Here is a 27,339-nt window from a genome sequence, read left to right on the forward strand (position 1 = left end):
AAGTATATAAACACCATTCCCTACACATAGCTCAAAATTTACTTCCTAGCAGCTTGTTTATTCATTCAGACTTCTGAAGGTTTGTATAGGACAGTGAGGGCAGAGGAGGGCTGAAAAGAAATATATTAAAATGTACAACTTTTTGTTTTCCATGAGGAAAAGTTCCTCCTCTACAAGTAGCTTTGTTTGTCAAAGGTCTATTACATGACACAGTGTATTACAGAAACACTGAAGACACATGCTGTGCTTTCAGCCTATAGCTCTTTAGCTATGGGGAAGAAACAGAGAAGTAGTGATTGATATCTGTGTGTATTTCTACACACACAGAGTCAGACAGACAGAACACTTCTGAGATGAAAAGGAAGGAAACATAGCAGGGAGCTGGAGGTAGGACTTACAAAGACTTTAGCAAAACTGGGATGGGTTGTCTTGGCGCTGAATTTCCTTTTAAAATCAAGAATACATCACACAAAGCACATTCTCAATAAATTTATTTATTTTCTGATCTTCAGCTACAAGAAAAAAACACCATAAAAAAACACCATGATTGCTTGTCTGCCTCACTGCTAAATTATCAAATGTGATATAAATAATCATGAACTAAGAGAAAAATCAAAACCAGGCACATAGAAAAGGGATCCCTGGCTTTCTCATATTGCCATGAGTAGTGATTTGGCAGTTTGATCACAGAATCATTCAAAGTTGATGTGTTCATACGTGGAAGACTTTCAGTCAAACATGTAACACTGCTGAAATGAAGAAATATTTCCAGTATAAACAGGAGAGAAATGATATATCAGGGATCCATTCTCCTCAAGTGGGGACTGAAAGTGATGACTGCTTCTCCGAGCTACAAGAGAAAGAATGGTCATTTTTAAAGCAATTAGATAAATAGGTTTTCAAGAGTACATTGTGATTTTTCTTCCTGCAACCAGCATTAGTATTAAGTAGGAAAACACCAACACAGAGGGAAATGTCAGAGAATCTTCCAACTCTTGCAGCTCCTGATGTCGGATGCCGCTGCTGGGGCACCAGTAGTTGCCCCATGCCAGATCCTGTGTGCTGCTCACTCGCCCACTGCTCATCAAGTGCTTACAACATGGCTACACATGTGTGAGACTTGACACAGGCTTGGGAATGAAAATACAGACAGGACAAGGGCCCACAGCTAGAGAAGTATAGTCCAGTAGTCACAGAGCCAAATGGTGTTCTGCCTTCATGGTACACCTGCACTGAGATGCTACAAGAGTCAAAATGAAAGAGAACCCTAACATGGTAAAGTGGAAGCCAAGGGGAAAGGGGAGGTGTACAGACAAGAGAGAGGATAAAAACAAATATGAGCATCTGCATTCAAGCTCTCTATTTAAGCATAAGCATTGCCCCTGTTTTCAGATGTCCTCATCACCAAGCAGCAGGAAAGTTGTATTAACTTTCTCTAGTATGCAATGCCTGTAGACAGGAAGTCTTAAAGCCACAGTATGGGGGTGTGGGAGGGGGACAATTCAATGTATATCACTGCCTTAGAAAATAACATGTAATGCTCAAAGGCTGTTGAAATTAAATAATTCTTCTTGAAAATTCTGAAAAAATATTCAAGAAAGAAAAAATGCTACATCCTTTAAGTTTAAGACTACTGTACCATGTATTATACCATTAAATAACTGCCCTACTTTTATTTGAATACCTAATTCCTTAGTTTTACTGCTTTCACATTATTTCATCCTTTTATGTTAAAGCTATAGACAGAGCAAAGAGAATGTAAGAGGCACTGTGCTTCAAAACCACACTGCACTATCAATCATGTACCTACATATTACCTTCAGAAACAAAAAATTCTGCTAAATAAAATGCAGTCTTCACAGCATTTGGTGCATGGGAAATACCACCTAGTTTCTTCCACTCATACGGAGCCTTCTCTGGATGCCACTGGACAGCATAGACTGGATACTTATATCCTGGATGAAAACACAAACCAGGAATACTAAGAATGACTTAAGATGTTATTTGCAGTTGTTTCATAACATGTGCTATCTAAACCATTACTTTCAACTCACTACAGCAGACTATGTGAAACTGCATGCATTCTCTTGAGATTTCTGTCTAGAGTTGATGAAAAAGCCTACGGGTTTATACTTAAGATTTGCATTTCCAGCTTCAGGCTTGGAGAAGTTTCCAGTTCAATGCACAAGTGAACAGCTTGTTCGGTTGTAGATTTATCCCAGGACTCAAACATGCTAAGCATATATTCGCCGAAGTGTACCACCATGTTCAAGTGCACACTAAATTAGAGACACGTGTTTCTTCCCTGGTTCGTCTTTTTCTCCCCACTCTTCATACATGTTCTCATCCCATTAATGACATCCATTAGCACACAGTATGCCAAAATTTGGTTCTGGAGAGTTAAAACCTATGACCTAGAAGCTCTGGGCACTGTACTCCATCACTTCTCATTGACTCTCCCCACACCACCTTATAAGGCTGTACTTGTTTTCTCCTACCTGGGGCTATGCATAATGATACCAGTAAGAAACTGGCATTCAGCAAAAAGCAAGTGTCTGGTGTATTTTTCTGACATTGGAAAAGCATGACTGAGGATAAAAATGCCCTAAGTAATGAGTCATAATGAGGATTTGCCTGGTCAACACAAATACAGAGATACAGTGACATTCAGAAACAAGGGTTACTTTAGTAAACTGCTTCTTAACATGCCAATGCTGTTTCCTCACAGCATAGGCCCTGTGCCCTGCCTCACTCATTTAGAGTAAGGGAATCAAGAATACAAAGCAAATATGAAAACAGGCATCTCAAGTGTTCCTGTCTTAGGGGTATCAGATAATTCTCAGGTGGTAAAATTTTCATGAACTTAGTATGACGGCACAGCCCAATGCAGCAACACGAAAACTCAATCCCTAACTTCCTACCCAAGTCCCTCTCATTTAAGTGGTCACTCATTCATCACCTCTGGGGTTTCCCCAAAGCCCTGGAAACAGAGGCATGTGATACAGTCCTGTGCACACTGAGCCCTCAGTCTACAGGGAAGATAGAACTTGAGGAGTATGAGTGACAAGCAGCATTTCTAAGGGACACAAGCAAAGACAAGGAAGAGCCCAATGATGTGGGAAGGAGGGATGATGGATTCTCAGAGCTGAGACTGCTGGCCTGTGTTTTCAAGATGGTTGTAAGACTGTCAGGAAGAGAAGTGAAGGGACGAGGAGCTTTCTGGAGAAATACAAAGCACAGGTGAGAAACTGCTCATGGGGGGAGGGGTCAGTGTGGGTTGTCAGGCCCCATAGGAACATGGGCTGCAGGGAAGGGGGTACAGAGTATGGATTATATGTGAGATAAAATGAGAGCGCACTCTCCAAAGGCAAAGCCCACTAAGTTTATTCAAGATATACAATCAGGGTTGTTTCTCATAGCTAAGCCAGGGACCAGTGAAAGATGAGCATGTAGAACAGCTGGAAGGTGAGTGCGGTAATGCAGGTGGGTGTAGTTATTGCTGAAGGAAGATAAGACAATCTGGAGATGGAAGAAGGACTATATTCAAGACAAAAATAGATCTATTTGAAGCTGGGCATGGTGGTGCATACCGTTAATCCTAGCACTTGGGAGCACAGGTAGGGGGATTGCCATGAGTTTGAGGCCAGCCTGAGACTACTTAGTTTATTCCAGGTCAGCCTAGGCTAGAGAGAGACCCTACCTTGAAAAGCCTCCCAAAAAGAAAGAAAGAAAGAAAACAGATCTATTTGATCCAGCTATGCCACTCCTGGGCATATGCCCTGAAGACTCCATTCCTTATTACAGAGATACCTGCTCAGCCATATGTGTTGTGCTCTATTCACAATAGCTAGGAATTGGAATCAGCCCAGATGCCCATCAACTGATGGACAATGAAAATGTGATACACAGACAAAATGGAAATCTACTGAGCAGTAAGGAAAATAAAATAATGAAATTTGCAGGAAAATGAGTAGACTTTGAAAAAAAATCACTACAAGTGAGGTCACGCAAGCAAAGAAACACAAATGCTACATGTACTCCCTCATCTGCAATTCCTAACTGGTATCATTTGGAGATGAGTTTGCACTAGTAATATGGGCATAAAACTAGGATAATAGCAGTAGAGAGAAGAAGAAGGAGAAAGGAGAAGATGAGTTACTTCACAAGTTAGGGGAGGAACAGAATACTGGGCAAGAGAGGGGCTTTGAGGGGAAAGGGATGGGGAGGGTGGAGAGGGAATTACACAAAAGTTAGGTTTCATGAGAACCCTAATTCTGGCTAGCATTCTTCAAGATATAACCATAGAGAGAAAGGGGGATGCCAAGCGTAGTGGGACATGCCTTTAATCCCAGCACTGGGGAGACAGATGTAGGGGGATTACTGTGAGTTAGAGACCACCCTGAGACTACATAGTTAATTCCAGGTCAGCCTGAGCTAGAGTGAGACCCTACCTCAAAAAAAAAAAAAAAAAAAAAAAAGAGGGAGGGTTATAGTCCAGACAGGTGTGAAAAGCTTAACCTTAAAACCATGGACGCTGTGGGCTAGGGGAATGGCTTACTGGTTAGAGCATTTGCCTGTGAAGCCTAAGGACCCAGGTTCAATTCCCTAGGCCCCACATAAGCCAATGTACAAGGGGGTGCATGCATCTGGAGTTCGTTTGCAACGGCTGGAGGTCCTGGTGTGCCCATTCTCTCTTTCTTCTCTGCATCTTCTTCTCTCTCAAATAATACATAATAAAATATTTTTTAAATGATTTTTTAAAAAAAAAAAAAAAAACATGGACTCTGGCTGGTAAATCCCCAGGCCCAGAACTGGGTTGTCCCACACAGTGAGCTATTGACCAAGCAGTCTCATGACATCCCCAAAACAATGTAGGCCATTGCCAAAATACTTGGTTACTTGCCACAGCTAAAAGGTAAGACCCTATAGCTAAGGACAGCACAGGCTGTGGCCACAGGACATCAGATTACTATGCTGGAGCCAAAAGGGAAACTAGCTCCCTCCTTGCTAGCCCTTGCAGTACTGGAGAGCCCCATGGGAGCCACTGGAGGACAATGGTCGTCAAGAGCATGAATAATAATTCCCTGCAGACTAGAGAATCAACCAGCCAGTAAAGAAGTACACACTTTTGCAATAGGTACATGTAGCCCTTATGGGTAACCAACTTTCTCAGACTGTACATGAAAGCCACTCAGTGGGAAACAATACATGTCTGGTACTGGTAGCCAAATCAGAATCCTATGGTCAGAAAACTCATATTTCAGAGAGAAGCCTCATTGCTCTCTAAGGAATAGTGAGCTCGAACACCAAAAATAACATTGCATACCCCCTTTAGTCCAATCTGCTTTCAGTCTTGGTTGGAGAATTTGTTTTATTTTCCAGATGGAAGGGGAAAAGAATGTAGGAAATCCAAAAACCACTGTAAGACTAGAAAACTGACTGTCCACTACAAAATGCAGCACCCCTACCACATCTGCCAGGGCCCAGGAGAAATTGCAGAAAAAGAAGGGACATGAACACTGCTCTTCCTGCTAGCCTGACAACCAGCTCAAAGGTGCTGGTGACAGACATGGTGATCAATTAAAACCTATGCAGGCTAGGTGTGATGGCACATGCCTTTAATCCCAGCACTAGGGAGGCAGAGGCAGGAGGATTGCCATGAATTTGAGGTTACCCCAAGACTATATACTGAATTCCAGGTCAGCCTGGACCAGAGAGGCCTACCTCAAAAAACAACAAAAAAACCTATGCAAGCTGAAATCCAGAGACTACAAAAGAATTCAACACTAAATCAGATGGACAACAGGCCTGTCATGGCTACAGACCATTGTGGAAGAGAGGGCAGAAAGATTGTAAGTGGTAGGAATACTTGGATGCCGCTGGGTATGACTGTGAAGAATTATTAGTCCAGAGGCTAATCTAGTCTAGATAATCCATCACAGACATGCCCAGAGAATAATGTAATCTACATAAACTGAGACAACCAAGCCCAGAGGCTAATCGAGTGTAGATAATCCCTCATGGGCATGTTCAGAGGCTTGTCTAATCTAAATAAACCCTCACAGGCATGCCCAGAGGCTACTAATCTAGTACATATAATCCCTCACACCCATGACCAGTGACTAACCTTATCTAGATAACCACTCACAGGCATGCCCAGAGGCTAATCTAGTCCAGATAACTCCTGATAGGCGTGTCAAGAGGCTACTCTAGTGTAGATAATTCCTCACAGGAATGCTCAGAGCTATTTTAATCTTAGATAATCCCTCACTGGCCTTCCCAGAGGTAAGACTAGATAATCTCTCACAAGCATGTCCAGAGGCTCATATAATCTAGATAACCCCTCACAGACATGCCCAGAAGTTAATTTATTCTAGATAATCACATACAGACATGCATAGAAGCTGGTTTTAATGGATTCTGGGTCCTGTCAAGTTGAGTAAATATTAACCACAACAGAGACACTCTCAAAAAAGAAAACTACAAGTAGTGTGTATTCTCTTGTCCTTTTTGAGAGCCAAAATTGTTTTCAACATTCATTCAGAATGAGGAATTTTAATAATTCTACTTATTTGAAAGCACAGAGCAAAAGAGTAAGAGAGAGCAAGATTGAAAGTACATATTTTGTTATGCCAGAGCCTCTTTCCACTGAAAATGAACTCCAGACTCATGTACCTCTGTGCATATGGCTTTACGTGTGAACTGGGGAATCATCAGTCTTTACAAGCAACTGCCTTTAACCTGTGAGCCATCTCTCCAGCCCAAATAGCTGTATGTTAAGGTAACCCACTACATTAGTGTATTTCTCCCCTACACTATGGGACATTTGCATTTCTGTTGTCACCTGCTCTCTTTTTTGCTAATATAAACAATAACACTATGCACATTTCTAAGTATAAAAAGGTTTCACGAAGACATTTTTTCTAACTACACAGCCCAAGCCCAGGTTTGAACTCCTTATTTTCCTGCCTCAGCCCACAGAGTATTAAGATGATAGTGTATGCAACCACACATGTCCAGTTTCACAAGGTATTTTTCAATCATGATATGGAACTGCTGGGTAATAGAACTGGACAATGCTCAGAAAAGCCAAAGTACTGCAAGCATTTTCACCACAGCCATATGTGCATGAAGGCACTGCTGGGAAGATTCCTGGGTGACACTGGTCATCAGCAAGCTTAGCTTTCATAGGTATTCCTCAAATGAGTCATGACATTGAGCACCCTGCCTCATGGAGCCACACATGCACAGCACATGTCCTTAGAGAAGTCCATTCCCTAAGGCACCTCTCTAGGTCTTTTATCTATCTGAAATATGGTGCTTTTTCTTCTTAATTCATGGGTTCATTTTGTACACAAGACACAGACCTTTTGCCAGTTATATATATTATAAATATCTTCTTCTCTGTGCCTTTTGTTATACAAGCACAACTTCTTAATTCAGTTAAATTCATCAGTCTTTTCCTTGCGGTTGGTGTTTGTCTTGAAAACTCCATCCCTTATACACACTCATAAACATATTCTCCTTCATTGCCTCCAAAATCATTTATTTTTTCATATGAAAAAACAATATCTTGCTCCCCTTCTTTTTTCATTTCCCCTAGAATTCTGGCTGGTTATGTCAGAACTTCTCAACTCCAGCCTTCAGACCAAGCTTTGTGCCAAATTTTACATGTCTGGCTCTCTAAGACAGAATCTAAATGTTGTCTTCAAATCTTCCTTCTCTTCTAGTTAACTTGTTTAATGATTAACCTGTCTTCTGAGATTTTTCATAAGAACTGTTTTTCCTTTCAATGATCTGAATTTACTCTCTTCAAAGCTGATTTCATGTTTGTATTCTCAAGTGCTTCTTAATCCTGTACAACTTAAAATACAGTGTTAAATTTAATCTCCTAATTCTAATATATAAACTTTGTACAGTACTAACTACATCTGTTTTTTCTCCAAATTCTCATAATGGTATTTTGCTTCCTGGTACACTAGTGATTGGGACAATGGACCACTCATATTCCTTCAAACCTCATGTGCAGAAATCCCCTCAAGCCTGAAATGATGGTGTAACAAGAAGGTATACATGGGCACCATGCTTCTGCTGGGCATGGGCAAGCACTACTTCTGTTGTGCATGAAAGGACGGGACCCCTTCTGCAATGCGCACATGGGCAATGCTCCTACCACGCATACATGTGGCCACTACTCCTCCTACCACGTACACAGGTGCGCACTACTCCTTCTAAAGTGTGCATGCATGGGCACTACTGTCACATATGGGTGTGCACGACTCCCCCCGCCGTCTGCACACACGGGCACGATTACCCCCCCACCGCCATGTCCATATGTGGGCACGACTCCCCCCGACCTCCGTCTCCACACACGGGAACGACTCCCCCGTTATCTGCACACGTGGGCATGACTCCCCCCATGCCGTCTCCTCCGTCACCTGTACACGCTGGCACTAATCCCCCCGCCGTCTGCACACATGGGCACTGCTCCTCCCATCATCTGCACACACGGGCATTCCACCTTCAGTCATCTGCACACATGGGCACTGCTCCTGTTGTGCATGGGTGTGCACTAGTCCTGCTGTGTGCACAAATGACACTAATCCTGCCATGTGCATGCATGGGCACTACGGCTTCTGTCACACACAGATGTGCACACTCCTGCTGTATGCACAAATGGACACTACTGCTTCTGTCACACACAGGTGTGCACTACTCCTGTATGCACAAATGGGCACTACTGCTTTTGTCACACACAGGTGTGTACTACTCCTTCTGCTGTGTGCACGCCTGGGCACTGCTCCTTAGCCATGGGCACTCCTGCTGGGCAAAGATGAGAAGTATTCCTTCTGCTGAGCACACAGTACTTCAACTCCAGAAAACTTATTTGGAACATGGACATATCATGTCTTTTATCTCCAAAAATGCCCTTACTTCCCTCTCCAAGCTCCAAGGTCACAAGAAAGGGACTTATACAAATGAAATTGCTCTGAACATACTTACCTTCCATTGATGAAATGAAATCAATGTTGCCATCTGTATTTGTAGTTAGTACATTAAAAAACTTCTTTAACTTCTCATTCATTGTGAAGTTCTGGAATGCAAACATAAAACACAAGAATGAATCCTGTAGTTACTCTAAATGTACACATTTCATTGAGAAACTAATATGATACCTGCACAGAGAGGCTCCATTTGTGGAAATTTGCAGTCAGAGGTTCTACTGCTAATGACAGCAATAAATCAGCAGGAAAGTTCTTGAACATTCTACTCTGTAATGAACCTGAAACATTAAACATACAAATAACTTAAACATCAGAAAAACTAAACTCCACTGGCATCACTGATCTGCTGGCAAAGACACAATCAAGATGCCTAGATGGTGAGCAGCACAGGTGGCCTCCACAGAACTCAGCAACAATGCACAGGGTGTGTGGAACAGACTCAAGTAAGCTCCAGACTTAATCAGATTTCTTTTAGAATTTTAATAGTAAATTTCTGATATAAGCTTTTATAGGCTTTTCTGATATAAGACTTTTATAGACCCATAGAATATAGAAGCCTAACTTCAGTCCCCCACATACCTCTGAAAAAAAAGTAAGATTTTGTAAGTATGCGTTCATTCATTTACCCAGAATAAGGGTCTAAAATTTCTAATAATATTTTCAAAGGTATCTGGGACATAAAAGGTTAAATATATTCAGCTCTGGAGAAAAGAACATTAAACCAAGCCAAATCAGTTCTATTTGATAAACTGAACAAAGATCTTAGCGGACAGCCCTGTAGTCAGGCATATGCAACTTCTGATGTGCTCAATGCACATCAGATGCACCTGTTCCAACCCAAGCCTCTCATGCTTGTGAATGGCTTCAATGACAACCCCATGAATAATTGTTTAATAGTGTAAACTGTTTTTTTTTGTTACACACAACCAAAGTACCCTGACTTAAAATACATACTTCTCATAAAATTCTTACAGTGACTAGATAATGGGGGTGGGGGCTTTCACAAGAATAAAGCTTTTGATAGGTTCAGTGAATGATCACTACTACTTTCCTTCCAAAACCCTTAATCAGAACAGCAGTGACTGGTAGCACTTCACTGTGAGGATCCAGAGATGAAGTAACCCATAAGAATCATAAATATGGAGTTTGTCCTGGGTTTCTGATAAAAAGCCTTCTAGAACCACTAAGATTGAGGGAATGAAAAGATTGTAATTGGTATGCTAATGAGGGGCTGATTACCAGAATGACAGGACTGGAACTTTGAGCCCATCTGACCCCCAGCAATGGAAAAGGGGCTGGACACAGAATCCAAGGAAGTGGCCAATGATTCAATGATGCTTTGCAAATGAAATTCCAACAACTCTCTGGAACTCTAGCAGCCCAACCTCATGCTGTCCCTAGCTGGTTAGCAATCAACATGATCCTGAGCTCAGTGAACTGTTCTGGTGAATTATCAATTGAGGAGCCCTGAAAACTTATAGCAGCTATTAAGAAAAGCAGGTGGTTGCTTGATGTCACCTGTTATGGCATATGCAAATTCAGAGTTGTTTGAAACCATGAACTTTTAACTTGCAGCACTGGTTCGAATTCTAAGCAGAGAGGACTAGACTTAAATTTAAGTGAAGTCATTTGGGACTAAAACAAAATGTCAAGCCAACAGGAAAACACTAACATCACAGAAACAATGGCTGATATTTCTAAGACTCCATGGGACGTACTAAGCACTCTGTCTGCAAAATGTCATGTAATTAATTCTCACCAAGACCTCTAAGATAGACCATTGTATATGGAGAAACTTAAGAGAGATTAAATGATTCTCCAAGGCCAAAGTGAGAAAGCGAAGACTCAAAACCAGGACCAACTTCAGAGTGCTCAGTTTCACACAGTGGAGACACCACGGAGAGCAAAGAGTTAGACAAATTCAAAGTTTGAGTCATTCTCACAACTGAATTAAAAGACCTATAACATCAGTCTCTAAATGATTTACAAATTAATGTTATGAGCATTTTTAACTTTGATATTTTCTGCTAGCTAATCCTGTTCAATAAATTTTTTTTAGAGTTGAGTATTCTCACCTCCAGTGAAGTTCAAAGGCAATTTCTTTGAGGAAGTGTTAGTGAGAGTCAGTAAAAACTCCCCACTAACGAGATATGTAAGCTCTTCAAATCCCAGGCATGTGCCCCACACAGGAAAATAGTCTCCATCATCAAAACTCTTTGGAAAGGAAAAAAAAAAAAAATTTTTATTTAGTTCAATTTTTTAAAACCAAAATGACATATCTGGCTTGTCATTACCAACTAGGCACCTGGGTTATACACAGATTTCTTAGATTTTTCCAAGATTCATAAGTATACTATTACTTAATCCACTTTCATCCCAAGTCCCCATACAGGCTGGAAAAGAAGAGCTGTGGACACACTGCAGGTCTTGGTTCAAAGACTATTAAAGGCCATGGTTTATTTAGCCCAGCTATTAAAATGTGTTAAGGTTGGGCATGGTGGTGCACACCTTTAAGCCTAGCACTTGGGAGGCAGAGTAGGAGGGTCGCTATAAATTCAAGGCCAGCCTAGGATTACAGAGTGAATTCCAGGTCAGCCTGGGCTAGAGTGAGATCCCACCTTGAAAAACAACAATAGTTATTAAGCAAGTATCTCTAATGCTAAAAGCAGTTACTTAAGGAAACATTTAAAGGAAGGCTGGCAAGATACTAGAAGCAGCAAGAATTACTACAAAAATTGCTGTCAGTACTTCAGAAGCTAAAGCTGTGGTAACAGGCAGGCCCACTGTGAGGCATCAAAATCTGTATGGTAACTAACACGGCCAGGAGTATGTGTGCTCAAGTTCTTGGAAGAAGCCACATCTGTAGCTTATTGACTGAGAGACTGACCTCATCACTGTGCCTGATGGAGAGATGGGATGCTGCAAGTAGAAAGTCAGAATTGGGAGCTGAAGAGATGACTCAGCAGTTAAGGCACTTGGTTGAAAGCCTGATGATACAGATTCCATCCCCCAGTACCCACATATAACCAGATGCACAAAGTGGCTGGCTCATGCATCTGGAGCATATTTACAGTGGCTAGAGGACTGGTGTACCCATTCTCATTCTCTCTCTCTTTCTCTTTCTCTTCCTCCCTCCCTTCTTCCCTTCTGGCCTGAAAATAATAATAAATAATTCTTTTAAAAAGAAAGTCAAAATTGCCCTGGGTTATTTTTACTCCCCTTTAAAAACCACTGACTTCCAATTTCAGTACCTGGCTGAGCACTTGATAAAACTTTTGGAATGTGTTGCTAGATTTAGTAGACCTCTGGTTTCCACCAATCCTAAAGCTAAGATTGTTATAAAGTACCATCTGAAACTTACAGAAGATATTTTTTTCCTCTCTGCTACAGTCTGTCTACATAGTATCCCCACAATTTGGTAAATACATGAATTTATTTTTCTTTGTACTTTCTTTTGTTGTATGACCCCACATGTTCATGTAACCGATTCTACAGAGGAACACATCATGCAGAGTAACTTGTATCCTATTCCTAGGCCATGGCCACTCATATTTAGCTAGGAATAAGCTGTCTCTTATTCCTTGTGGGGCAAGAGCTAAGTTTTATATTGACAGGTAACTGTGAAGAAAGATAAAATGGGATGGACAGTGAGAAGATCTCAAGAAATGAGAATTAATAGCACAAAACAATGCTCAGTACATAAATGAAGGCCAGAGGCTAGATGGAGACACAAGCAGTACCAAGTTATGAGAGGATGGGGCTCACATCTAACAGCCCCAAATTTCAAATACAACAGGTGACAATAGCCACTGGCTACTGGAGAACAGGTGTCCATGGAGACAAAGCTGGGGAAACTGTGAAGTAAACAGTACCACATTAGAAAAGAAAGAAAGAAGAAAAGAAAAGAAAAGAAAAGAAAAGAAAAGAAAAGAAAAGAAAAGAAAAGAAAAGGCCCTCACAGAAACAGAGAAGCCCATATGCAGTGATATGTTTACCTGTATAGCCAAAGTGTAAAATATCTTCGCCACATGGGCATAATCTGAATGCACTAAGCTAGCACTTCCTCCAGGGAAAAGGATTCTGAAACAAGATCAGTTAAGAAGTATTCTCCTCCTCATAAGTAAAATAAACATTCATCTTAAAGCAATTTTCCTCATTACATAAGCAGTGAGATAATTAAGAATATAAAACTAATATACAAACATATGTGTGTGTTTGTATATACATATATGATTTACAATCATAACCATTCCAAAACTATTATTGCTAAAATGCTAGTGAACATTCTCTTAAAACTTCTTCAATAATCATGTGTAAGGAAACATAGTACAAACAAATTAAAGGTAAATAAAAGATAGTAGAGCAGAACAGTGCCCAGAGCAAGAATGCAAAGAGAAAAAACTCCCAGGACAACAGAGTGTCCGTTAAGATGCTCTGCAAGACAAATCAACTTTACAGCATAATGGTTTTAACTACAAATACTATTCAAAACTATAAAACATGAACTAAGCATAAGATTATTTAGATTATTAAATATTTATAAGAATTTGCTTCTTCAGGAATAGCAAAATGTCAGAAAATCTTGAAAAAGACTCACAAAAAAGGACATCCACAAACACTTTATTTTTACTCTAGCCATAAAGGTGAAATGTAGAAAAATATTTACTATGATTTTATACAAGCTTTTAAACTTAGCTCTACATTTAAAACTTGATAACATGGGACTAGAGAGATGGCTCAGTGGATTGAGGCACTTGCTTGCAAAGCCTGATGGCCTAGGTTCTATTCTCCAGTGAAGGAGAAAGAAATAGAAGCAAAGTAGTTCACCTTTCTACCTTTAACAGTCAGCCAGGACAGGGCCCAAAGAGGGAACCAAAAGAGATGCCGCACCACCTGCTTCAGCAGAACCAGAATTCTGTCTGACCCAGTCTCATCCCTCAGTGACAGCACCCTACTCAGGTGAGCTGGCCTCTTCTTGAGCAGGCCTCCAGCCCTCTGAGTCTAAACCAATCAGCTCTCTCTGACACAGCCTACTCAGGTATGCTAGCCTCTTCCTAAGTAGGCCCCCTGAGTCCAGACCAATTAGCTCTGACTCACCTGAGCCTGAAAGTAAGTCCACTGCACTGAAGTGATAAATAGAGGATTAGCCAGTGGGACAATACCCTCTCCTTCCCCTCCTTCATCTCTCTATGCCTGAACCTCGGGTCCCAGTACCAGTAAGACCACCTCTCCCCCACTCTGGCAGAGATATTTATTTTCTCTATTCCCTTACTACCTCCTAGCTTCTTAAGCTCTACCTCCCCTCTTTATAAATTTCTCTTCATGAAATAACCCTTTCATCTTTCACTCTATGCCCATGCTCAGCTTTCTGCATGGGCTCTCAGGCCTATATCTAGCCTACTCCCTTAAATAATAAAATCCTCTAAATGCCTTGAATAAATACAATGATTTAAAATCTATCCTTTTCAGTTTGCTTATTTCAATTGTTTATTAAAAACAGACAAAAGCCCAGGGTTTGGAGTTCAAGAAATTTTCCTTAAGCTCACAACCCTATTACACCAGTACCACATAAAGCCAGATACACAAAATTGTGTGTCTTTCTGTGTTTCTCTTTTTTCCTTAAAAATTAATTTGTAAAAAAAAAAAAAACTTGGAATCCGGGCGTGGTGGTGCACGCCTTTAATCCCAGCACTCAGGAGGCAGAGGTAGGAGGATCACTGTGAGTTCAAGACCAGTCTGAGACTACATAGTGAATTCCAGGTCAGATTGGGCTAGAGTGAGACTTTATCTCCAAAAACCAAGGGGGAGGGGAAAAATTGGGTAACAGGCCTTAAAATAAGGATATTAAAAATGGGCTAAATTTTAAAAAAAGCTGGACAAAGCCTATTAAAGTTTGAAAAATATTTACATAAGAATTTGAGATATGAAATGTCATATTGGGGGGGATTCATTCTAGAAATTTATTCTGTTTCCTCTAAGATTGATGGCAGTTTGATAATGGAGAGTGGGCTTATGTTTGGATATGGTTCTGACTTGTTTCCCAGCTCCAGCTCTGGGTCCCGTACCACTGAGGGGATCAGTTAGCCAAATCAAGAGCAGTTGGTTCCCCACCATAGCTGTCTGGGTTAGTACTAGCCTATAAAAAAGCTAAGTTATTTTTGTTGTTAATTGGATCACAGTCTAATGGAAAAGATTTAAACACCTGTGTGCTAAGATATCTTCACACTACCACAGCAGGAAACCACAACAACAGTTTAATCAAGACTTAGTAGCAGGTCTTCTTCCCTTAACTCAGGACTTAAAAAGCTGGCTCTGACCAAAGCTGGTATGTATAATCCCAAAGTTCTGTCATATAGCAAATCTTGACTGTCCCTCCCAGATGAAAAACTCTAGTAAGACAGGCTCTGTATTTCATTTGGTAGGTATCTTCCCACAAAATGGTATGGTCACCAGTGTATGACAGGACCTCAACAAAGGTGTTTATAAAGTTGTATTAGAACACTATATTTTCCTGGTACCATTCAAAACAGAAAAATTGACCTCCAGTTTTCCCCAGTTCACAGCCTAGGGGAGAAAGTTGGTGTCTGTAAAGTATGCAGATGGGGTCAATGCAAAAGAACTCCCTAGTCAAGTTAGAACTAGTACTGATTTCCATGAAGACACACCCTTTACTGCAGTCTATGCTATGACTGCTTCAGTGCCTCCCCAATGCCACAAAGAGAGAGGCAGAAGAGTTAAGTGACTCAAAATTATATTTCAGACAATCTTTCTGCCCTGGACTTATTTATCTTGGTTCTTGTCAAAAACTTTGCCCTTATCAAGTAAGGTAAATGTTTAACTAAATTGACCTAGTTTCATTAAAAAGTGAACTTCCAGAAAATAATTTTTCAAACTTTGTTTTTTTAAAAAATAGCAATATATGAACATTAGTTTTTAAAGGTAACATAACAACGAAGCTATTCTTTAAAAAACTTTACAGTAAACCAGACTCTAGCCTGCTCATAAACAACTCCTGTTTAAGTTTGTTGTGTCTTGGGCAGAAATCAACGCCTACCAAATCAGAGAGCCAGAGCCCCAGAGGCCCCCAACACCTCATCACTGAAGCAGACCAAAAATGAACCCAACATGGCTCAGGGAAATTTTGCGGAAGAGGGGGCGGAAAGAATGTCAGAGCCACATGTTAGGTCATGATATGCAGAGACATTTATCGTACCAATAACTGTGGACTAACCCCACAATGCACGACCCATACACCTCAACAAGGAGGGGCCAATGGGGAGGCGGTAGGTCATGGATGAGCCTAATAATGGTACCCAACTGCCTGTACTTGCAGAATAGAAAACTAATAAAAAAAATTTAAAAAAGAAAGAAATATGCTATGCAGATCTCTTCAACCCTACCTTTAAAAAAAAAAAAAAAAAAAAACAAGCTATAAGTATCCTGGAAGCACCATTCTATACTTTGCTTTTTCCACATATTGTTTACATGACAACTGTGATCCAAAACAGCATTTATAAATTCTTCATTTTTGAGCTCCTGCATATTAGTCTATTAAATGTACACAATCTCTTCTATTGGCCTGTTGAATAACTTTCAAATTGAGGTGCTTTTCAGATAATACCTATGTTTGAGCCTGAGTCTTTACATAAGTAAGATAATAAATTTGTAAAGTAAAGTTGTCCTTCAAGCGCCAGGCATGGTGGCACATGCCTTTAATCCCAGCACCTGGGAGGCAGAGGTAGTAGGATTGCCATGAGTTCAAGGCCAGCCTGAGACTACATAGTGAATTCTAGGTCAGCCTGGGCTAGAGTGAAGCCCTGCCTCAGGGGGGAAAATAAAAATTCTTTCAAATTCTCAGGCCAGGTCAAAAAGTGAGAATATTTCTAATTTCAAAAGTTATTGCAAAATTATACCTGAAAGACTATATAATTTACCCTTTTACTAATAAGTGTGACAATACTTACTTCCTGTTACCCTCATTATACAGTTTTAACAAAATTTCTGCTCTCTACCAACCTGGATTTGAATTGCTACAATACCGGTCTTTTTTTTTCAAGTAGGGTCTCGCTCTAGCCCAGGCTGACCTGGAATGACCTATGTAGTCTCAAGGTGGCCTTGAACTCACAGATTCTCCTACCTCTGCCTCCCAAGTGCTGGGATTAAAGGTATGTGCCACCATGCCAGGCTATTCTTCCTTAAATTAAGAGTAACGTAAAGTATTTTTCATAATTAGAAACCTTTTCTGTGAGATGAACAATCCTAAACTTGTAGTAAAATTGGAAAATTCACTGTTTCCTAAGTTTACACAAGTTATCTCTGAAAGATAACTGCTGAGTATCCTCAGACACAGGACTTACAAATCTGCTAAACAGGCCATGTACCCTGTCATAACGTGACTTCAAAATATATAAGCATTAAAAGAATAAAGATTGCTCAGTGGTTAGGGCATTTGTCTGCAAAGCCTAAGGACCTCGTTCAATTCCCCAGTATCCATGTAAAGCTAGATGTACAAAGTGGTGCGGTGCATGTGCATGCATCTGGAGTTTGTTTGCCCCAACTGGGGTCCCTGGCATACCCATTCTCTCTCCCTCTCACTCTCTCTCCTTCATGTGTGTGCATGTGTGTGTATAAATAGATGATAGATAGAAAGATGTCTCTTTTTCTCAAATAAATAAAATATTTTAAAAAGTAAAGAGAATAGAGATTATGGAAACACAATGAGTTTGCTATGGAACAATTGTGTATTTTCTAACCTTCCTCTTTATTTTTATTGGGTTTTTTTGGCAGTACTGGAGATAGAACTTAAAGTTTCATATAAACTACAAACTAGGCAAGCAGTCTGCCTCAGAGCAATATCCACAGTGTTTTTACTTTTTTTATTATTATTATTAGTTTTGCACTCAGTGAATACAGTGAAGTTGGTACCATTGTTAGCCTCCTCCCTGACCAACCCCCGCGCAGGGACCCTCCTTGTTTTGGAATAGGGGTCGTGCTTTGTGGGGTTAGCCATCAGTTAAGAGTAGGAGGCAATGTCTCTGTGTACCATGACCCAACATCTTTTTTAGTTTCTTTTGTTTGTTTGTTTTTTTGTGGGGTTTTTTTGTTTTGTTTTGTTTTGTTTTGTTTTTCAAGGTATGGTCTCGCTTTAGCATAGGCTGACCTGGAATCCACTACGAAGTCTCAGAGTGGCCTCAAACTCACAGTGATCCTCCTACCTCTGCCTTCTGAGTGCTAAGATTAAAGGCATTTGCCATCATGTCCAGCTACTTTTTACTTTTTATTAAAATATTTTTTATTTATTTATTTGTGAATAGAAAGAGGAAAAGCAACAGAGTGTGGGCATGACAGGGCTTCTGGTCACTGCAAACAAACTCCAGACACATGTGCCACTTTGTGCATCTGGGTACTGGAGAGTTGAACCAGACTTTGCAAGTAAACTCCTGTACCCACAGAGTCATCTCAAGCTCTCATGCTTTATTTAAGGCAGGATCCATGCTGGCCTTAAACTTGAGCTCCTCCTGCCTTAGGCTCCCATGCAGCTGTGATTACAGGCCTGTGCCACCAGGCCTGACTTTACCTCCTACTTTTTACAGAAGGTTTGTGTCTCCCAACAAAATATTTCATGCAAAAGAACTTGGAAGGTTAATGTTACACAATTCTAAGACAGTTCTAAAGACATACAATATTATATATTCTTTGCAAAAGCAAATTTGAATATATTGATACAATGCATTAAACCAAACAACATATAAACTATATAAAGACAACTTACCCATTGATGGATTTAAAAAGTTCTCCATACTCTATGTGTGTAAGATCAGGCCTGGAAATGATTCAAAAAAATTAGCTTATATAAAACATCCATTTCTAAAGCCTAAGGTGGGGGGAGAGAAAGCTTCCAAATGAAATCACATTTTTAAGAGATGAATGAGAAATAGTCTTTTTGAAATACCACAGAGGGAGATGCAGGCCTCACACATGTGAAGAAAGCACTCCATTACTGGACTGCATCCCTACCTGATACATAATTCCTAAACATTAGATAACATTACACCTCTGCCCTCCTAGAGGCATTTTATTTTCAAATTACATAAAAGCCACATAATTATTCCTCCTTGGCGAATCAGAGAGATGAATGTATTTTCCTGTAGTTTAATGAAATTTAATATTGCCAAGTGTATGTTAATATGTCAAACAGAACCTGTAATTTCTGTTAGCTAAGACTTAAAAAGGAAACTTAGAACATTAAGTCATTTTATAAAAAACCTTTATTGTCATGCCCGTGTTGACTAGAGGAAGCTCTGTGGGGAAGAACACAAGTGAGTGTCAATCCCGACTGAACTCCATCACCACCACCCACTGTACATTCGGAGTACACGATAATTCAGGTATAATGACACATTACGGACAGACCACTGGGAACTGACCTAGTCATTTGGAAGCACACAGCCAGAAAAACACCCAAAGGGCCTAGTCTCTGACAACTGGCTTCAACCTTTAATTAAGTCACAGTAAGATGTCTGCTCAGTAAAAGTTCAAATTTTAAAAAAGTGTCTGATATCCCTGTAAGAACTCTAACATTTAGCAGTATTCTGTTTTGATAAGAGAATAGGAGGTATACACTCTTCCAACTACCTCCACAACTAGCTTTAAAATCACAAGTCAACTACAGTCCACTTCTGTCCAAGGAAAAGACAGAGGTGGGCTCCAAGCCCCTAGCCCAATGGTAAGTCACCTGTGATGGGGACTTAAGACTTGCCTGAGCTCTGCCAGCGGCACTCTGGGCTCTTCTAAGCTTGGAAGTCCCTGTCTGCCACCTGGAAGTGTGGTGGTTTGATTCAGGGTTCCCCCATAAAATTAGGTGTTCTGAATGCTGGGTTCCCAGCTGATTGAGATTTGGGAATTAATGCCTCCTGGAGGAGGTATATTATTGGAGGCAGACTTATGTGTATTATAGCTAGTTTCCCCTTGCCAGTGTTTGGCTCTCTCCTGTCCTTGTTGTCCACCATCTGCTGCCCCTGCCATGGTAGAGCTTCCCCTCAAGTCTGCCAAATAAACCTTTTTTCCCCACAAGCTGCTCTTGGTTGGTTGATTTCCACTAGCAATGCAAACCTGACTTCAACAGGAAATTATAGCAAAGTTCCTCTGGGCTCTAAGCCACAAGGCAGTGGACCCTAGCAGAAGGCATAACCACAGAGATCACACTGGCAAGAAGCCAAGCTGTCAAGTGATAGGGAGGTGAAATGTGAGTCCTTGATTTCACATGTCCTACCCGTCCAATCTTTTCAGATTGCCCCAATGATCTCAAAATCCTCCCCATGAATATTTAAACCAGAATAGGCAGCCTCCAACATGACTCAGCTGCATGCCAAGAACCCCTGAACCAGCTAAGCAGAAGGCTCACACACTTTTCAGGACCAAGTTCTTTAGCCTCACCTATCACTCACTATTCATCACTGCTGAGTGATCATGAATACTCCTACCTCCGGAGAACCTATGAAGGAAGGAAAACCAAACTTTTTACAACTTTTGTTTGTTTGTTTGTTTATTTACAAGTAGAGAAAGGGGGAGAGAGAGAAAGAGAATGGGTATGCCAAGGCCTCTAGCCACTACAAACAAACTTCCGATGCATGTGCGAACTTGCGCCTCTGTCTTTACGTAGGTACTGAGGAACTGAACTCAGGTCCTTGGGCTTTGTAGGCAAGCACCTTAACTACTGAACTATCTCTCCATCCCAGGCAAACCACTTTTATTTTTATTTCCTTTTTTTTTTTGGGGGGGGGGGCTTCAAGGTAGGTTCTTGCTCTAGCCCAGCTGACCTGGAATTCACTCTGTAGTCTCAGGATGCTCTTGAACTAAAGGGATCCTCCTATATCTGCCTCCCAAGTGTTAGGATTAAAGGCATGCGCCACCATGCCTGGCTAAGCAAACCATTTTTAAACACGGCTGTCATTTGCATGTTCTCAGGCATTTCTAGAAACAAAAACCCTTGTCAACAGTACATGAGAAATAGCCCCCCTCTCCAAGAAAACCACCACTGTAATGACAGCAAAGGCCATTTCACTTCCACAGTGCGCAGAATAGTGGATGTGCCACTGCCTGTGGACAGTACCTGCCCCACTTTGCATCAGATCCCGATCGCTATCTTCAAAAAAGCCCAAAACTGAATCTTTTACTAAAACTTACTTGTAAACGTTCAAAGATGGTTTAGACTGCTAAAGAGATGGTTCAGTGGATACAGCTCCTGCCATGTAAGCCTGAGTTCCTGAGCTTGAAAACCAAGCACCCATGTAAAGCCAGACATGGTGGCACTAATAATGTCTGTAATCCCAGCATGCCTAGGGTGAGAAGGGATTCCACTTCCAAGCACTCATCCTCAAAATGAACTTTGGAAACCCAAGATTAACACATAAGCTTTCAGACATGTTTTTAAGAGTCTCTGTCATAAATGCTGATATTCCACAAGTCATCTGGTTTCAAAGGTCCTTGGTTTCAAAACTTCCTAGGTTTCAAAATGCTCCAGGTTTCAAAACTACCATCATTTCATAGATTTCTTCCTGCCTGTGCCATTTTACTTTATGAGTCACCATGCTTTACTGATCCTTTTTAAGGACATGTGCCTATCCTCTCTCCACGACTGCTCTCTGCCACACCCTCCTACACTTTACACCCAGCGCTCCCCAGCAGCCTCAGAACTGGGCTGTCGGCTTTCATGGCTTCAGCAATGTCTCGCCCACATTACTTGCACTAACCTCCTAAAAGAATAGTTTGAAATAAAAGGCATCATCAAAACCTTGAAATACTGTGTTGAGGATTCTCAGGAGCCTTGGCTGTAAGCCTCTACTTTTCCCTAGGTTTCAAAGAAGATCGCAAGTGAAAAATTAGATTTGCTACTAAATCAAACATTAAACACTAATATTAAAAGTTAGTGTTCCATTGACAGAAAGCTGGAAAAAGCTGTCCTGCATACATCCCTATGGGAGATAGAAGTCATCAACAGTAAAAACAGTGGATACTGGAAGCCTCAAGTTTGGCCAAATAAGCGAATAGATGCAGTAGTGGCATGTCTGTTATGAGGGAAACCAGCTGCTCTCTAATTGGACTGGAGGCCCACTCTATTGGAGGGAATACATGCCTGGTACTGAAAATCTAATCAAAAGCCTATGGTGGGGGAGGTCATGACCCTTAGGACTGTAATGCCTGCTCTTCTTTGGCTAAATGTCTATATTATGCTCACCAAACTGCCCTGCAAGCACTTTGACTAACATTCATACCCATATTAACTACTCTCACTTTTGGTTACAGAAGCTTCTCTTTTCAGATGGCAGTGACTAATGGAATGACACAAAAGGCACCATGATGCTGGGAAGAAGTGACAGAGGAGTGTTCAGCACTGAAACATCTCTATCCCACCTTCCACTCAGGGTCCATTGAGGAAGTGGTGGTGAAAAGAAGGTAAGCACCAAAGGAAGGGTAGGACTTCTTACAATGTAGTCATTCAGAAAGAAATTGGTTTCAATATCCATGAACTCACAGTGCCTAGCACTACCATCACAAGATCCTCATAGTAGGAGGAAAAGATTATGACATCAAAATAAAAGAGAAACTATGGAGAGAGGGAGGGGATATGACAGAGTGTGGAATTTGTAAAGGTGAAACTGGAGGAGAGAATTGTCATGGTTCATTGTCTGTAACTATGGAAGGTGGCGATAAAAAAAAATGTTTAAAAAAACAGTGTTCAGGCTGTAGAGATGGCTTAACAGTTAAGGCATTTGCCTTCAAAGCCTACAGACCCAAGTTCGATTCCCGAGAACCCACATAAGACAGATGTGCATGTTGACACATGCATCTGGAGTTTGTTTGCAGGGATTATAGTCCCCAGTGCACCCACTGTCTGTCTCTGTCTTTCTCTCTCCCTCTCTCTCTTTTTCTCTCTCATAAATAAATAAATATTTTTGAAAATAGTGTACATCTTAAGGTATAAAGAGTTCAAATGTAAAAATTCAAGGAACACAATCCTTATGAATTTGAACACAAGACTATTTTGTGATATAATTTTCTAAGTTGACTATTTGCACTTGATTTCAGTAATTTAAGTGAGAGAATAATCCCTTGTTATAATTTTCCATAAATAATTATTTACAAGAGCAGGGTGCTCCTGAGACCCCAGTGCAGGCCTGAGTGAGGTCACGCTATTTTCCATATATGATCAGGCCCTACATGGAGTGTAGAGCCTGAGAGAATTATGAAAGTGTGGCAGGTGAATTAGGACCAGGGGACCTGGAGTGGGGAAAGAAGTGGTGAGGGACAGGTGAGGTAGGGATGGAGGGAGGCTTAGGGATACCCTGGTTGCATCACATCAATGATTACGTGACCACTGTATAATCTGCGTTCTGGGAGCCAGATGATGGAGATTGAGGAGCACAGACTAAGTCCAAAAAGGGAAAAAAAGAAAGATTATTTACAAAATAAACTGTATAGGACAGTTGTAATTATGTGTAAGATTACATACAATGGAGTAGATGAAGATTCTGGGAGATTGTCATGCACTAATTTTAGCTAACAGTGTAAGTACTTTGCAGACTATTTTTTTGTTAACTCTTCCCAAAGTAAAGTGTGACACAAATTCTCCTTCGAGATGAAAATATAAAATTAATCATATTTTTTTCACTGGGCTATGTTACCATGAACTGTATGTAACACCTTTAAATCTGTAATACCTATGCATTATACCAAAAGATCACTGTTACATTAGTCACTGATTAACTTTTATGTGAAGATATTTTAATAGCCATCTTCTACCAAAAAAAAAAAAAAATCTCTTTCATCTTTTAAGTGTCTCTCTATCTTAGTATTAGAGAGAAAGTTGGCCTAACTGTAGATTATGCTCTATCATTTTTTCATGATGTTTGAAAGGACCATCTTTTCTGAGGTAAACGAATCTATCATTTCATTCTCGATGCTAATCGATAAACAGAATACCTATAATGCATTATGCACACAGAGCTTCACACATTAAACAATTTAATGGGAGACTGTAGGCATTATGTTTGTGGTAAAAATGAGATGCAATGTTATGATACTTAAATGATATAAACATAGGAGAGAAAGCTTTGATTTTAGAGATAAAGAGTAATTTTTACGTATTTTGTAAAAAGCAAAACAAAACACCAAAGCATACCTTATTGGCACAACTCTTGCCCCTGCAGACTCTAGATACTTCACATAGGATGCAGCAATGTAGTATTTTCCAAGGGTTTTCATTTGCTTACTAAGGCATCTTTGCATTAATACTCCTAAATTTAAAAAGAAAGTTGTTGTTTCAAGAAAATTCCTTTATTTCTTTTTTGAAAATATTTATTTATTTATTTGGAAAGACAGGGAAGAGAGAGAGAGACAGAGAGAGGTCGGGTGTGCCAGGACCTCTTGCTATTGCAAATGAACTGCAGACAAATGCGTCACTTTGTGCATCGGATTTTACATGGGTACTGGGACTCAAACCCAGGCCATTAGGCTTTACAAGCAAGTGCCCTTAACTATCACCCAAGCCCAAATTCCTTTATTCCTTTCTCAGAAACTGAATCATTGCACAGTAAGAAAATCACTCATATATTTTCAGTTCCAAATTTATATCTTGTGCAGGCCCATCCACAGACTTGGAAAGGCAGTACGAGGGGTGATCTGAGGCTCAGGGGTTTCAGAAGCCCCCCCATAACACCGAAGAAGTATATAAGACATCAAAGTATATAAGACATCAAACTTCCTCCATGCAACCTTAAACCATCCATCTACCCACCAACTTAGGGAAGGCAGCATGGACGGATGAGCTAAGGCTTGGTTTCAGGAGCCTCCCTTCTCTCATATCTCATCAAGAAATCATATAAAACACTAAAGCAAATTTATGATAGCAGGAACTTCCTCCATGCAATCTTAAACCATCATCCACACATCCATCCACAGATACCAACTATATAAGGTGGCCACTTTCTTTGCAAGCACACTCAAAAACACAACTGTTCCCATGCCAACAAAGCAAGAGTGGACATGTTTTCCATCCACACCTCTCTACCACTGCCATCAACCAAGTGACCAGCATTAGCCAACCCCATCTCCCAGACTATTCAAAGATTGTGTTCTTAAAGAACCCTCCAACCCATTTTCCATATGAAAAAGCAAAGCTAATCAAATCATTCATGCATTCATTCATTAGTGTTGAATCATACTGAATGCCAGTACAATGGGCCTCAGTGCTAAAGACCAGGAATAAAGGAAGAAAAACCCCTTTCTTGTGAGCTTTAATGCTAGTGAGTGGGAAAGAGAAGAAGGAATACAAAAAAATACAGAGAATTTTTGTAAGTAAAATACACAGTGTGATGACTGGTGCATTGTGCTAAAATGAAAAAAGAAAACAAAGAAAAGAGTGTCCCATTTATGGCATCTCTTAGCACCATGGAACATGACATTTAAGTCAAGACCTCAGAGAGATGACAGAACATGCCCATGTCCATGTCCACATGCCCATGTCTATGTCCGGGAGAACAACTCAGGCTGAACGTACAGGATGTGTGAAGGTCATCTTGTCAAACTGCAGGAAATCAACTGCCTAGGGCATATGAGGGAAGAAGGCAACAATTAACACACCTCAGTGGTTCCCAAGTAACGTGCCTCAGTGGCTCCTAGATTAAAATTTCTGTAGAACTCCTGTGTTCTCCCCACCTACTCTACTGACCTCTTACCACTGATACTCAAGCCCAGCACAGAACTGGCATACAACACACATTACAACATGATAGTGGGCTGGGGAGATGGCTCAGGGTTAAGGTGCTTGCCTTTAAAGCCTAATGACCCAGGTTCAATTCTCCAGTACTCAGTAAAACTAGATGCATTTTGAGCTTGTTTGCAGTAGTGGGGGGGGGGGGGAGCTACAGTGTCCATTCCATTCATTCATTCTCTCTCTCTCTCTCTCTCTCTCTTTCTCTCTCCTTCCCCCATCTCAGCTTGAAAATGAAGAAGTAAAATATATTTTTTTAAACATGACAGTGCATGCTTACCAGGTTGTATTCCATCCCCAGTACAAGGAAAAAATTAAAAAAGGGAACATGTAAGAACCTGTGTCTATATCATTCAATATTTCACTTGCTACACTTTAAATGTTTCAGTGGGACACTTGACACCAGTCATTTATATTAATCACACCTGTATTCCCAGCTTCTGACAATAACTGGTATGAATCATTATGTATTTATGAATGTATTAATGCATGCCAAATGTCAGAATGTGTTCAGAAGAATGTTTCTCTCTTCACCAGTAGGTAAGATCATATTCACAATGGAAAATGAAATTTGACTAAGGAAAAAAGAAAAAGGGAGTGCCGCTGAAAATGGAGAGACAGGGCAGGCAAGGGAGGTGCCACAAAGGAAGGTACGACATCACAGAATTAAAAGGTGCCAGAAACAGAAAAACAGATGAAATTTTACCACCATCCTTTTCCCGGGCCCCGGGCACTCACTTTTCCCATTCACACTGTACACTCTGTCCATAAACAGGTGACAAAAATGCCACACATTGAAGGCACCTTACAGGTGTCTTTGAATGCTTTGTATTTCCCAGTGCCTTGCCAATACTAAAGGCTCAGTCCAGTATTTTATCTTAATCCAGGTGACCAAAAAGCCTTCTCCATATTTAATCTCCGATTACCTCCAATTCTAGAACAGAAATGAATCCCCCGGGCTCTTTTCTTTCTCCTCTTCCTGAACCCACAAGATCCAACTCACTACATACATACTATATGATTCGCCTTAAAGAACCTAACCATCACTTAGCCACAGAACAAGACAGCCCAAACAAGTAAAATAATGTTCCAGTTTCCATTTAGTTACAGAATATAGTTGTCAGGTTTGTGGAACAAAAAATGTAGGATGGAAGAATCTGACAGTGTTCATTGTCTATCCATCAATTTCTTTTGTCAAATTTTAACTGCAAGCTGATTTCTCCTAGGTAGCTTTCCCTGGTCCTGCCTCAACTGTCTGGTCTAAAAACATAAACGTGACAGAAAAATTTAAAATATTTCATTTACGTATATCAGCTACTGCTGTACCCTGATGCTGACAATAACCAAGTCCGCCCATCCGAGAGTGTAGTTAGGGGCAGGGCAGCTCCGCGGGCCTGGGTCTGGGCTCTTACCGATGATGGGCTTCTGGGTGGCGCGCTGGTGGGGTCGGAACGAGCCGAGGCTCGCGAGCCCGCACAGGAGCAGGACGACCACGCACAGCCGCAGGCTCGGGCTCGCCATCGCGTCCGCGCTCCCGCCGCCGTTCAAAGGCACTGGTGCGGC

General features: G+C 40.8%; 1 protein-coding gene and 2 non-coding genes across 3 annotated transcripts; 2 read left to right on the top strand and 1 right to left on the bottom strand.

Moving 5' to 3' along the window:
* Positions 1–474: 474 nt before the first annotated feature.
* Positions 475–27,339, bottom strand: Ggh (gamma-glutamyl hydrolase). Its single transcript, XM_004653325.2, has 9 exons — positions 27,189–27,339; positions 24,187–24,301; positions 18,778–18,828; positions 13,001–13,085; positions 11,081–11,219; positions 9,177–9,283; positions 9,004–9,094; positions 1,818–1,955; positions 475–850 (listed from the first exon to the last, which is right to left on the bottom strand). The coding sequence occupies exons 1-9, from the start codon at positions 27,295–27,297 to the stop codon at positions 729–731; spliced, it is 957 nt and encodes a 318-aa protein (XP_004653382.1). The 5' UTR covers positions 27,298–27,339; the 3' UTR covers positions 475–728.
* LOC123459159 lies at positions 23,161–23,291 on the top strand. Its single transcript, XR_006636066.1, has one exon.
* On the top strand, positions 23,362–23,442 carry LOC123459126. Its single transcript, XR_006636037.1, has one exon.

The sequence above is a fragment of the Jaculus jaculus genome, chromosome 2 (genome assembly GCF_020740685.1).
Source record: "Jaculus jaculus isolate mJacJac1 chromosome 2, mJacJac1.mat.Y.cur, whole genome shotgun sequence".
NCBI lineage: Eukaryota > Metazoa > Chordata > Mammalia > Rodentia > Dipodidae > Jaculus > Jaculus jaculus.